This window comes from Balaenoptera ricei, chromosome X (genome assembly GCF_028023285.1).
Source record: "Balaenoptera ricei isolate mBalRic1 chromosome X, mBalRic1.hap2, whole genome shotgun sequence".
NCBI lineage: Eukaryota > Metazoa > Chordata > Mammalia > Artiodactyla > Balaenopteridae > Balaenoptera > Balaenoptera ricei.
Window position 1 is genome coordinate 110,112,513 of NC_082660.1, and position 12,960 is coordinate 110,125,472.

Here is a 12,960-nt window from a genome sequence, read left to right on the forward strand (position 1 = left end):
ATCTATAAAATCAGTGTTTATTAAGAGGCCTCGCATTTGTGGCAGCAGGCAGCATATAGAGGCAACACTCATTTGTCATCCATGTCTTCCAGGAGCTTATGCGCTGAGAGGACAGCATGAGTTGTATTTTTTAATCTTTACTGCTTTTGTACTTACAGAAAATAATACCTGCTTCTTGTAAAAAAAGAAAAAAAAATCAAACATTACATAAATAAATGGCAGTGCGAGTAGAAGTTCTTGGTAATTCTACACCTCCGAGGTAACTACTGCCAATTCCTTCAAATTTTTTCTATACACATACAAATGTGTATTTTTTTTACAAAAATGGAACTACACTATAAACGCTATTTTGCAGCTTTTTTCTATGTAACAGTATATTGCAGAAATGTTTTCTTTTGTTATATAGAGATTGAGCTATCTTTTTAACAGTAGCATAGTATTCCATGTATATGTGCTATAATTTATTTACCCAGTTCTATTTTGAATTTTTAAATGTCTGTCGTACAATTCTTCAAATTGGTTTCTCCACTGCTTGTAACTGATTTACCTTGATTTAAATCTACTCATCTCTGGAGAATTTATGACTAGTCAGTAATGGAAGCTTCATGGAAGAAGAGGCATCCACAAAGGTCTACAGGTAGTAGGAGATGCCAGGGAAAGGGACAGACAAGTGCAGTTGCCTTGAGTAGGTAACAATGAGAGCAGTGCATAAGTGGGCAAGACCGTCTTCCAGATTTGAGCAAATGTGAAAATAGGGGAGAAATGGAGACGGGGCTGGGGTGAAGGATTTTAAAAACAAGGGAGATAAAAGCAGGTTGGAATGGAATGAGTCTTGATACATGGATGGTAAGTTATTATAGAGCAAAGGTTTTATGAAGAGAATTGACATGCTTTAGTTGAATCCAAGCTTGAAATTAATTAACAATATAATGTGGCTACTTAGAAGTATTAGCAATCCTAGGCTGCTAAAATAACAGCCCATATCCAAAGCAAGCAATAATCAACATTGGTTAAATCACATGTGAATTATCAGGATCAATAAAATATTGACAGATGTCCATAGGAGAGAGACAGAACAGTGAGGGAACTTATTATCATGTCATGAAACTAATTGTTGAAGGACTGGGACATTTTTAGCCTGAAGAAAAGAAAGATAATGGGAGATAGGCATATGCTGTTTTTAAAAATGTGAAGGACTGTCACATGGAAAAGGGGTTAAATTTGTCTCTTTGGTTCCAAAATGGTAGAATAGGACTAACAAGCAGAGATTACAAGAATGTAGGTTTTGACTCAACAGACAAAAAACTTGTATTTTGCTAAAGGGTGTTTCTTTTTAATTTAACAACTTTATTGGAGTAAAATTACTTTACATTGTTGTGTTAGTTCCTGCTGTATAACAAAGTGAATCAGCTATACGTATACATATATCCCCATATACCCTCCCTCTTGCATCTCCCTCCCATCCTCCCTATCCCACCCCTCTAGGCGGTCACAAAGCACCAAGCTGATCTCCCTGTGCTATGCAGATGCTTCCCACTAGCTATCTATTTAACATTTGGTAGTGTATATATATGTCCATGCCACTCTCTCACTTCGTCCCAGCTTACACTTCCCCCTCCCCGTGTCCTCAAGTCCATTCTCTATGCCTGTGTCTTTATTCCTGTCCTGTCCCTAGATTCTTCAGAGCCTTTTTTTTTTTGACTCCATGTATATGTGTTAGCATACAATATTTGTTTTTCTCTTTCTGACTTACTTCACTCTGTATGACAGTCTCTAGGTCCATCCAACTCACTACAAATAACTCAATTTCGTTTCTTTTTATGGCTGAGTAATATTCCATTGTATATATGTGCCACATCTTCTTTATCCATTCCTCTGTTGATGGACACTTAGGTTGTTTCCATGCCCTGGCTACTGTAAATAGAGCTGCAATGAACGTTGTGGTACATGACTCTTTTTGAATGATGGTTTTCCCACGGTATATGCCCAGTAGTGGGATTGCTGGGTCGTATGGTAGCTCTATTTTTAGTTTTTTAAGGAACCTCCATACTGTTCTCCATAGTGCCTGTATCAATTTACATTCCCACCAACAGTGCAAGAGGGTTCCCTCTTCTCCACACCCTCTCCAGCATTTATTGTTTGTAGATTTTTTGATGATGGCCATTCTGACTGATGTGAGGTGATACCTCATTGTAGTTTTGAAATGCATTTCTCTAATGATTAGTGATGTTGAGCATCCTTTCATGTGTTTGTTGGCAACCTGTATATCTTCTTTGGAGAAATGTCTATTTAGTTCTGCTGCCCATTTTTGGATTGGGTTGTTTGTTTTTTTGATATTGAGCTGCATGAGCTGCTTGTATATTGTGGAGATTAATCCTTTGTCAGTTGTTTCGTTTGCAAATATTTTCTCCCATTCTGAGGGTTGTCTTTTCATTTTGTTTATGGTTTCCTTTGTTGTGCAAAAGCTTTTAAGTTTCATTAGGTCCCATTTGTTCATTTTTGTTTTTATTTCCATTTCCCTAGGAGGTGGGTCAGAAACGGTCTGGCTGTGATTTATATCATAGAATGTTCTGCCTATGTTTTCCTCTAAGAGTTTTACAGTGTCTGGCCTTACATTTAGGTCTTTAATCCATTTTGAGTTAATTTTTGTGTATGGTATTAGGGAGGGTTCTAATTTCATTCTTTTACATGTAGCTGTCCAGTTTTCCCAGCACCACTTATTGAAGAGGCTGTCTTTTCTCCATTGTATAGTCTTGCCTCCTTTATCAAAAATAAGGTAACCATATGTGTGTGGGTTTATCTCTGGGCTTTCTATCCTGTTCCATTGATCTATATTTCTGTTTTTGTGCCAGTACCATACTGTCTTGATTACTGTAGCTTTGTAGTATACTCTGAAGTCAGGGAGCCTGATTCCTCCAGCTTCATTTTTCTTTCTCAGGATTGCCTTGGCAATTCGGGGTCTTTTGTGTTTCCATACAAATTGTGAAATGTTTTGTTCTAGTTCTGTAAAAAATGCCATTGGTAGTTTGATAGGGATTGATTGAATCTGTAGATTGCTTTGGGTAGTAGAGTCATTTTCACAATGTTGATTCTTCCAATCCACTAACATGGTATATCTCTCCATCTGTTTGTATCATCTTTAATTTCTTTCATCAGTGTCTTATAATTTTCTGCATACAGGTCTTTTGTCTCCCTAGGTAGGTTTATTCCTAGATATTTTATTCTTTTTGTTGCAATAGTAAATGGGAGTGTTTTCTTAATTTCACTTTCAGATTTTTCATCATTAGTGTATAGGAATGCAAGAGATTTTTGTGCATTAATTTTGTATCCTGCTACTTTACCAAATTCATTGATTAGCTCTAGTAGTTTTCTGGTAGCATCTTTAGGATTCTCTATGTATAGTATCATGTCATCTGCAAACAGTGACGGCTTTACTTCTTTTCCGATTTGGATTCCTTTTATTTCTTTTTCTTCTCTGATTGCTGTGGCTAAAACTTCCAAAACTATGTTGAATAATAGTGGTGAGAGTGGGCAACCTTGTCTTGTTCCTGATCTTAGAGGAAATGATTTCAGTTTTTCACCATTGAGAACGATGCTGGCTGCGGGTTTATCATATGTGGCCATTATTATGTTGAGGTAATTTCCCTCTATGCCTACATTCTGGAGGGTTTTTATCATAAATGGGTGTTGAATTTTGTCGAAAGGTTTTTCTGCATCTATTGAGATAATCATATGGTGTCTCTCCTTCAATTTGTTAATATGGTGTATCATGTTGATTGATTTGCGTATATTGAAGAATCCTTGCATTCCTGGGATGAACCCCACTTGATCATAGTGTATGATACTTTTAATGTGCTGTTGGATTCTGTTTGCTAGTATTTTGTTGAGGATTTTTGCATCTATGTTCATCAGTGATATTGGCCTGTAGTTTTCTTTCTTTGTGACATCTTTGTCTGGTTTTGGTATCAGGGCGATGGTGGCCTTGTAGAATGAGTTTGGGGGTGTTCCTCCCTCTACTATATTTTGGAAGAGTTTGAGAAGGATAGGTGTTAGCTCTTCTCTAAATGTTTGATAGAATTCGCCTGTGAAGCCATCTGGTCCTGGGCTTTTGTTTGTTGGAAGATGTTTAATCACAGTCTCAATTTCAGTGCTTGTGATTGGTTTGTTTATATTTTCTATTTCTGCCTGGTTCAGTCTTAGAAGGTTGTGCTTTTCTAAGAATTTGTCCATGTCTTCCAGGTTGTCCATTTTATTGGCATATAGTTGCTTGTAGTAATCTCTCCTGATCCTTTGTATTTCTGCAGTGTCAGTTGTTACTTCTTTTTCATTTCTAATTCTTTTGATTTGAGTCTTCTTCCTTTTTTTCTTGAAGAGTCTGGCTAATGGTTAATCAATTTTGTTTATCTTCTCAAAGAACCAGCTTTTAGTTTTATTGATCTTTGCTACTGTTTCCTTCATTTCTTTCTGATCTGATCTTTATGATTTCTTTCCTTCTGCTAACTTTGGGGTTTTTTTGTTCTTCTCTCTCTAATTGCTTTAGGTATAATGTTAGGTTGTTTATTTGAGACGTTTCTTGTCTCTTGAGGTAGGATTGTATTGCTATAAACTTCCCTCTTAGAACTACTTTTGCTGTATCCCATAGGTTTTGGTCTGTCGTGTTTTCATTGTCATTTGTTTCTAGGTATTTTTTCATTTTCTCTTTGATTTCTTCAGTGATCTCTTGGTTACTTAGTAGTGTATTGTTCAGCCTCCATGTGTTTGTATTTTTTACAGTTTTTTTCCTGTAATTGATATCTAGTCTCATAGCGTTGTGGTCAGAAAAGATACTTGATACAATTTCAATTTTCTTAAATTTCCCAAGGCTTTATTTGTGACCCAAGATATGATCTATCCTGGAGAATATTCCATGAGCACATGAGAAGAAAGTGTATTCTGTTGTTTTGGGATGGAATTTCCTATAAATATCAATTAAGGCCATCTTGTTTAATGTATCATTTAAAGCTCATGTTTCCTTATTTATTTTCATTTTGGTTGATCTGTCTATTGGTGAAAGTGGGGTGTTAAAATCTCCTACTATTATTGTGTTACTGTCAATTTCCCCTTTTATGGCTGTTAGCATTTGCCTTATGTATTGAAGTGCTCCTATGTTGGGTACATAAATATGTACAGTTGCTATATCTTCTTCTTGGATTGGTCCCTTGATCATTATGTAGTATCCTTCTTTGTCTCTTGTAATGGTCTTTATTTTAAAGTCTATTTTGTCTGATATGAGAATTGCTACTCCAGCTTTCTTTTGATTTCCATTTGCATGGAATATGGTTTTCCATCCCCTCACTTTCAGTCTGTATGTGTCCCTAGGTCTGAAGTGGGTCTCTTGTAAACAGCATGTATACAGGTCCTGTTTTTGTATCCATTCAGCCACTCTATGTCTTTTGATTGGAGCATTTAATGCATTTACATTTAAGGTAATTATCAATACGTATGTTCCTATTACCATTTTCTTAATTGTTTTGGGTTTGTTATTGTAGGTCTTTTCCTTCTCTTGTGTTTCCTGCCTAGAGAAGTTCCTTTAGTATTTGTTGTAAAGCTGGTTTGGTGGTGCTGAATTCTCTCAGCTTTTGCTTGTCTGTAAAGGTTTTAATTTCTACGTCAAATCTGAATGAGATCCTTGCTGGGTAGAGTAATCTTGGTTGTACGTTTTTCCCTTTCATCACTTTAAATATGTCCTGCCACTCCCTTCTGGCTTGCAGAGTTTCTGCTGAAAGATCAGCTATTAACCTTATGGGGATTCCCTTGTATGTTAATTGTTGCTTTTCCCTTGCTGCTTTTAATATTTTTTCTTTGTATTTAATTTTTGATAGTTTGATTAATATGTGTTTTGGCGTGTTTCTCCTTCGATTTATCCTGTATGGGACTCTCTGTGCTTCCTGGACTTGATTGACTATTTTCTTTCCCACATTAGGGAAGTTTTCAACTATAATCTCTTCAAATATTTTCTCAGACCCTTTCTTTTTCTCTTCTTCTTCTGGGACCCCTTTAATTTGAATGTTGATGTGTTTAATGTTGTCCCGGAGGTCTCTGAGACTGTCCTCAATTCTTTTCATTCCTTTTTCTTTATTCTGCTCTGCAGCAGTTATTTCCACTATTTTATATTCCAGGCCACTTATCCGTTCTTCTGCCTCAGTTATTCTTCTATTGATTCCTTCTAGAATATTTTTAATTTCATGTATTGTGTTGTTCATCATTGTTTGTTTGCACTTTAGTTCTTCTAGGTCCTTGTTAAACATTTCTTGCATTTTCTCCATCCTGTTTCCAAGATTTTGGATCATTTTTACTATCATTACTCTGAATTCTTTTACAAGTAGACTGCCTATTTCCTCCTCATTTGTTTGGTCTGGTGGGTTTTTACCTTGCTCCTTCATCTGCTGTGTATTTCTCTGTCTTCTCTTTTTTCTTAACTTACTGTGTTTGGGGTTTCCTTTTTGCAGGCTGCAGGTTCTTAGTTCTCGTTGTTTTTGGTGTCTGCCCCAGTGGGTAAGGTTGGTTCAGTGGGTTGTATAGGTTTCCTGGTGGAGGGGACCGGTGCCTGTGTTCTGGTGGATGAAGCTGGACCTCATCTTTCTGGTGGGCAGGACTGTTTCCGGTGGTGTGTTTTGGGGTGTCTGTGAACTTATTATGATTTTAGGCCGCCTCTCTGTTAATGGGTGGGGTTGTGTTCCTGTCTTGCTAGTTGTTTGGCATAGGGCGCCCAGCACTGGAGCTTGCTGGTCATTGAGTGGAGCTGGGTCTTAGCGTTGAGACAGAGATCTCTGGGAGAGCTCTCACCAATTGATATTACGTGGGGCAAGGATGTCTCTGGTGTTCCTATATCCTGAACTCAGCTCTCCCACCTCAGAGGCTCAGGCCTGACACCTGGCCAGAGCATCAAGACCCTGTCAGCCACATGGCTTTTGGGAAGTCTGAGGTCTTCTGCCAGCGTTCTGTAGATTTTCTGTAGGAGTTGTTCCACATGTAGGTGTATTTTTGATGTTTTTGTGAGGAGGAAGATGATCTCCATGTCTTACTCCTCTGCCATCTTGAAGGTCCTCCTAAAGGGTATTTTTTAAAGTTTAGTTTAAATATAGCAAAGATGCCCTGTGTGATTTCATGACCAGTATTATTCAGCGAACGCTTTCTTCATAAATAGAAGTAAAATTCAACCTAGTCCTTGCTGAATTTTCATAAATTCTTAATTACTGGGATTCAAAATAATGAGGCCTCATTGCACATTTCTGAAGAAGGATTTTCAAATACTTTAATCTTTTCCTTCCTATGTTTATTTCTTAATCTCATGCTTTGGCCCACCATGTGCCCTCAACTCCCACCGAAGCAGAGAGCACATTGAAAACCCACACAAAAATGTAAATCTGAGAAATAAATATGTGTGGTTGGTTTAAAAAGAGTAAGAATTAACATTTAAAGCAATGGTAATTTACTCTGATCTGTAATTTTGAGCTCCTGTGCTGAAATTGCTCATTTGGAAATTACCAAGTGCTTGGGTCTCATTTGTGATCTTCTTCCTGCATACACCCAGCACACAAAGGAGTCGTAATGACCGGCTGAGTCACTGCTGCCATCTCCCCGAAGCGTGTTCTCCAAATGTCAATACCATTTTCTATGGTGCAGTGAAGAAGATTCCCAACCATAACCTGCTTAAAGTACAGGGTGAGCCTGAGGTGGCACAGAACCTGGAAAGTGTTCAGAGGGCAGCACAATCATCCTCCATTCTCTACTCCTCCAGTAGTCAAATTATTAGGACACAGATCATTTTGGTCTTGGCAAGCATCCGCATTACCCACTCCCATTAGTCATTACCTAAATACAAACGGAAAACAATTTAAATTTAATGGGGCAAAAGGAGCTGCTTTTGACCATATCCCAATAAAATGATGTCTATACCTGATGAAATTATACTCGGATTATGAATTCATACCAGAAGCAAAAATATAGACATGATGTAATATTAGAGACATGAATACTCTAAAAGACCAGTACATACGAAATCCCTGTGCTCTTCTGTGGTTCATACAGATATACTGTTCTTTCCAACTTCTCAAACCCTGACTCCAAAAAGGTTACCCAAAACTCAAGCATCAGATCTTTTCTCTTTCCCATGCAGGATAGATCCAGAGTGTTAGTAGTTAATGCTGTCTGATATAAATTAACTAAAAAGGAACCGAGAATCTCTAATCAAATGAATTGAGAAAGGGGAAGAACTTAGGAAGGCTTAATATGATTGAACTTTTTCATAATACTGTGAACAAAGAAACAGTACGATACCTTTGTTATAGACTGTTTTTGTCAGGTTTTCTGAGAGTTATATTGCTTGGGAAGCATAATTTACCTTGTTGGATAGTCGTATCCATGTAAGGATAAGTCATATTATAATCAGGTTCTATCTCTACCAAAGCTATTTCTAATTCTGAAGATTGTTGTTGTGGAAGATGAAAGAAATGAGCTTCAACCACAGTAGGACAGATTGTGGCCAGAAATAAGAAAGAAGCTACTGGCATTCATTCCATAAATATTTTGATAATGCCTGTCAATAAAAACAATTAGGTACTTAATTCAGTTGTGATTGCTTAAGTACAGGCTTGATAAACACCTAGCCCGGTGCCCAAAAGTTGAAGAATCTTCTTTCCTTTCAATCAGGATAGAGATGCCAACTGTCTGGAAGGTTAAGGCTGAGGTTATGAGTAAGCCTGCTGTCCACAGTGGATAAGATTCAAGGGGACCCAATAGACTGTGCATAAAAACTCAGTAGAACCTTTAATACCTATGGAAAGATTTTTAAAAGAAAAAATAATCAATGTAGCTGTTTTCCCTTCATTCAGGATTTTCCATCCTCCAAGCGATTATGGAAGCAGCAGTGCAAAACAACTGGCAAGTGACAGCAAGGTCTGTGGGAAACATAAAGGACGTCCAAGAATTCAGGCGCATCATTGAAGAAATGGACAGGAGGCAGGAAAAGCGATACTTGATTGACTGCGAAGTTGAAAGGATTAACACAATTTTGGAACAGGTACGTTTGAGATTTATTCCACGCCCAGCCAACCTGTTAAATCATCAACCTGAGGCAGTTCCCATATCTGCTAGTAAATTAAGTAGCCAACAGACTAAACTTGCCAACAGTTTTGATAGTCTCTCTAATCCTTTTGTCCTCCCCAGTGGCTGCAGAAAAGGAGAGAGAGAAATAAAAGAAAATCCAAGCTGTTGAAAATTGCATACCATGATTAATCTGGTAGTCTCTGCAATTTAATGCTACTTATCAGATAAACACACCCTTTCACACCTCTGTTTCACAGATAGCTGACTATTTCAAAGTAATCCCCTTCCTTTCGACACCTTCCTCCCAGCAAGGAACAGACAAGGGATTAGGCAGGGCAGAAGGGTAGGGTTTTTGTTTCAGGGGCCTAGTTGCAAAGTATCAGAGCAGTATTCACTAGGTTTGAATTTGTGGATATTTTTGAAGAATATCCCTCTGGTTTGAAAGAGAGAGCAAGAGAGAATGAATGAGAATATGTATATATATAATTGCAGACCATTTTTAAAGTAAGATGGCATATGAGAAAAAAATGTCTATGGTTTTTAAAATGTGAAAAAATGTGAAAAAGCATCAGACTGGGGAAAAATACAATTCAATGGACCAAAATATATTCATTATTAATCTTGGATATTTAAATTTAAGACTGAAACATATTAGAAGAGTTGTTTTACCCTAAGCCAGATGGATATTCTGTTTGGAGTAAAGAGTCAAATAGAAATGTGGTGAAAGTTTATTATTTTCCTTAGAAGTCTGTTTGCCAGTTAATAACAAAGTGCCTATGCTGCCATAAACAAAACTGTAAGGGAAACGTTTCCATTCTAATTCGATCCCAGTGTACCTAGGGGCCAAAACAACTTCAGAGATTGAAATTATAGTGAGCAGCCATTGCTTGGGAGAGCTGTTTTATAGCAAATTAAATATTAACAATTTGTCAGATATGCCCCCATAAGAAGAGAATGCAAAAAAAAAAAAAAAACACCAGTAAGAAAAGGGAAGGGAGGGGATGGGAGAGAAGAAAAACGAGGGAGGGAGGGAGGAAGGAAGGAAGGAAGGAAGGAAGGAAGGAAGGAAGGAAAGAAGGAAGGAAGGAAGCACTGACTCTGCATCACAGAGATACAAAGCTGTCCCCATCTCTAGTGAATCAACCTCACAAAAAATCTAGAGCACTAGCCTGGCTAAATCAAATTTCCCAACTAACATTCTCTTAAGCTCCCCAAATGATACACCCCTCCCTTCCAAAAGAAAAAAAAAACTGCCTTTGATTTTCTTAGATCTTGAAAGTGAAGAATCAGGTCAGTGATGTTGGTATATGTACTACATGCCCTCTAAAATTTTATACCAAAATAGCCTCTTAGTGGGTGACCTACTTAATAGCCTAAAGCAGAGGAACATCCTCCTTGTCATACTTTGTTTTCCTTCTTTTGTGCTACTGACTTAGGCTTCTTGAATAGTGTACATTCTGATAAATCTTTGGGTTTTATAGGACCTTATACTGGAGTCTGGAATTTTTCAGCATGACGTACTAGAAAAAGCAGTGGGTAGAGCTGTGAATTCGATATAGCTGTGGGATCTTGGGCACTTAAAATATCTATGCCTCCGTTGTGTCATCTACATAACGGGCAATAAAATTTGCTCTTCCTCACATGATTGCTATCATTGCTTTGAAAAGCATAAAATGCTATAGAAAAAAATCATTATTACTAAACATATTCAGGAAAACTAAACTAACATTATTCGAAAACCCTGTCCTCTCTTTTTTTTAAAAAAAAAACCATCTTTAATGGAGTATAATTGCTTTACAATGGTGTGTTAGTTTCTGCTTTATAACAAAGTGAATCAGTTATACATATACATATGTCCCCATATCTCTTCCCTCTTGCGTCTCCCTCCCTCCCACCCTCCCTATCTCACCCCTCTAGGTGGTCACAAAGCACAGAGCTGATCTCCCTATGCCATGTGGCTGCTTCCCACTAGCTATCTATTTTACATTTGGTAGTGTATATATGTCCATGCCACTCTCTCACTTTGTCACAGCTTACCCTTCCCCCTCCCTCTATCCTCAAGTCCATTCTCTAGTAGGTCTGTGTCTTTATTCCCGTCTTGCCACTAGGTTCTTCATGACCTTTTTTTTTTTTTCCTTAGATTCCATATATATGTTAGCATACTGTATTTGTTTTTCTCTTTCTGACTTACTTCACTCTGTATGACAGACTCTAACTCCATCCACCTCACTACAAATAACTCAATTTCGTTTCTTTTTATGGCTGAGTAATATTCCATTGTATATATGTGCCACATCTTCTTTATCCATTCATCCGATGATGGACACTTAGGTTGCTTCCATGTCCTGGCTATTGTAAATAGAGCTGCAATGAACATTTTGGTACATGACTCTTTTTGAAGTATGGTTTTCTCAGGGTATATGCCCAGTAGTGGGATTGCTGGGTCGTATGGTAGTTCTATTTTTAGTTTTTTAAGGAACCTCCATACTGTTCTCCATAGTGACTGTATCAATATACATTCCCACCAACAGTGCAAGAGGGTTCCCTTTTCTCCACACCCTCTCCAGCATTTACTGTTTGTAGATTTTTTGATGATGGCCATTCTGACTGGGGTGAGGTGATACCTCATTGTAGTTTTGATTTGCATTTCTCTAATGATTAGTGACACTGAGCATTCTTTCATGTGTTTGTTGGCAACCTGTGTATCTTCTTTGGAGAAATGTCTATTTAGGTCTTCTGCCCATTTTTGGATTGGGTTGTTTGTTTTTTTGATATTGAGCTGCATGAGCTGCTTGTATATTGTGGAGATTAATCCTTTGTCAGTTGTTTCGTTTGCAAATATTTTCTCCCATTCTGAGGGTTGTCTTTTCATCTTGTTTATGGTTTCCTTTGCTGTGCAAAAGCTTTTAAGTTTCACTAGGTCCCATTTGTTCATTTTTGTTTTTATTTCCATTTCCCTAGGAGGTGGGTCAGAAACGGTCTGGCTGTGATTTATATCATAGAATGTTCTGCCTATGTTTTCCTCTAGGAGTTTTACAGTGTCTGGCCTTACATTTAGGTCTTTAATCCATTTTGAGTTTATTTTTGTGTATGGTGTTAAGGAGTGTCTTAATTTCATTCTTTTACATGTAGCTGTCCAGTTTTCCCAGCACCACTTATTGAAGAGGCTGTCTTTTCTCCACTGTATATGCTTGCCTCCTTTATCAAAGATAAGGTGACCATATGTGTGTGGGTTTATCTCTGGGCTTTCTATCCTGTTCCATTGATCTATATTTCTGTTTTTGTGCCAGTACCATACTGTCTTGATTACTGTAGCTTTGTAGTATACTCTGAAGTCAGGGAGCCTGATTCCTCCAGCTCCATTTTTCTTTCTCAGGATTGCTTTGGCAATTCGGGGTCTTTTGTGTTTCCATACAAATTGTGAAATGTTTTGTTCTAGTTCTGTGAAAAATGCCATTGGTACTTTGATAGGGATTGAACTGAATCTGTAGATTGCTTTGGGTAGTAGAGTCATTTTCACAATGTTGATTCTTCCAATCCACTAACATGGTATATCTCTCCATCTGTTTGTATCATCTTTAATTTCTTTCATCAGTGTCTTATAGTTTTCTGCATACAGGTCTTTTGTCTCCTTAGGTAGGTTTATTCCTAGATATCTTATTCTTTTTGTTGCAATGGTAAATGGGAGTGTTTTCTTAATTTCACTTTCAGATTTCTCATCATTAGTGTATAGGAATGCAAGAGATTTTTGTGCATTAATTTTATATCCTGCTACTTTACCAAATTCATTGATTAGCTCTAGTAGTTTTCTGGTAGCATCTTTAGGATTCTCTATGTATAATATCATGTCATTGGCAAACAGTGACAGCTTTA

At 37.5% G+C, this 12,960-nt stretch overlaps 1 protein-coding gene across 2 annotated transcripts in view; it reads left to right on the forward strand.

Moving 5' to 3' along the window:
- Positions 1–12,960, forward strand: part of GRIA3 (glutamate ionotropic receptor AMPA type subunit 3) — a 287,656-nt gene that overhangs the window by 130,742 nt on the left and 143,954 nt on the right. For both annotated transcript variants that reach the window (XM_059910318.1, XM_059910320.1), the window contains exon 4: positions 8,874–9,061. In XM_059910318.1, the coding sequence (XP_059766301.1) occupies positions 8,874–9,061 (188 nt within the window). The remainder of the gene's footprint in view (positions 1–8,873; positions 9,062–12,960) is intronic.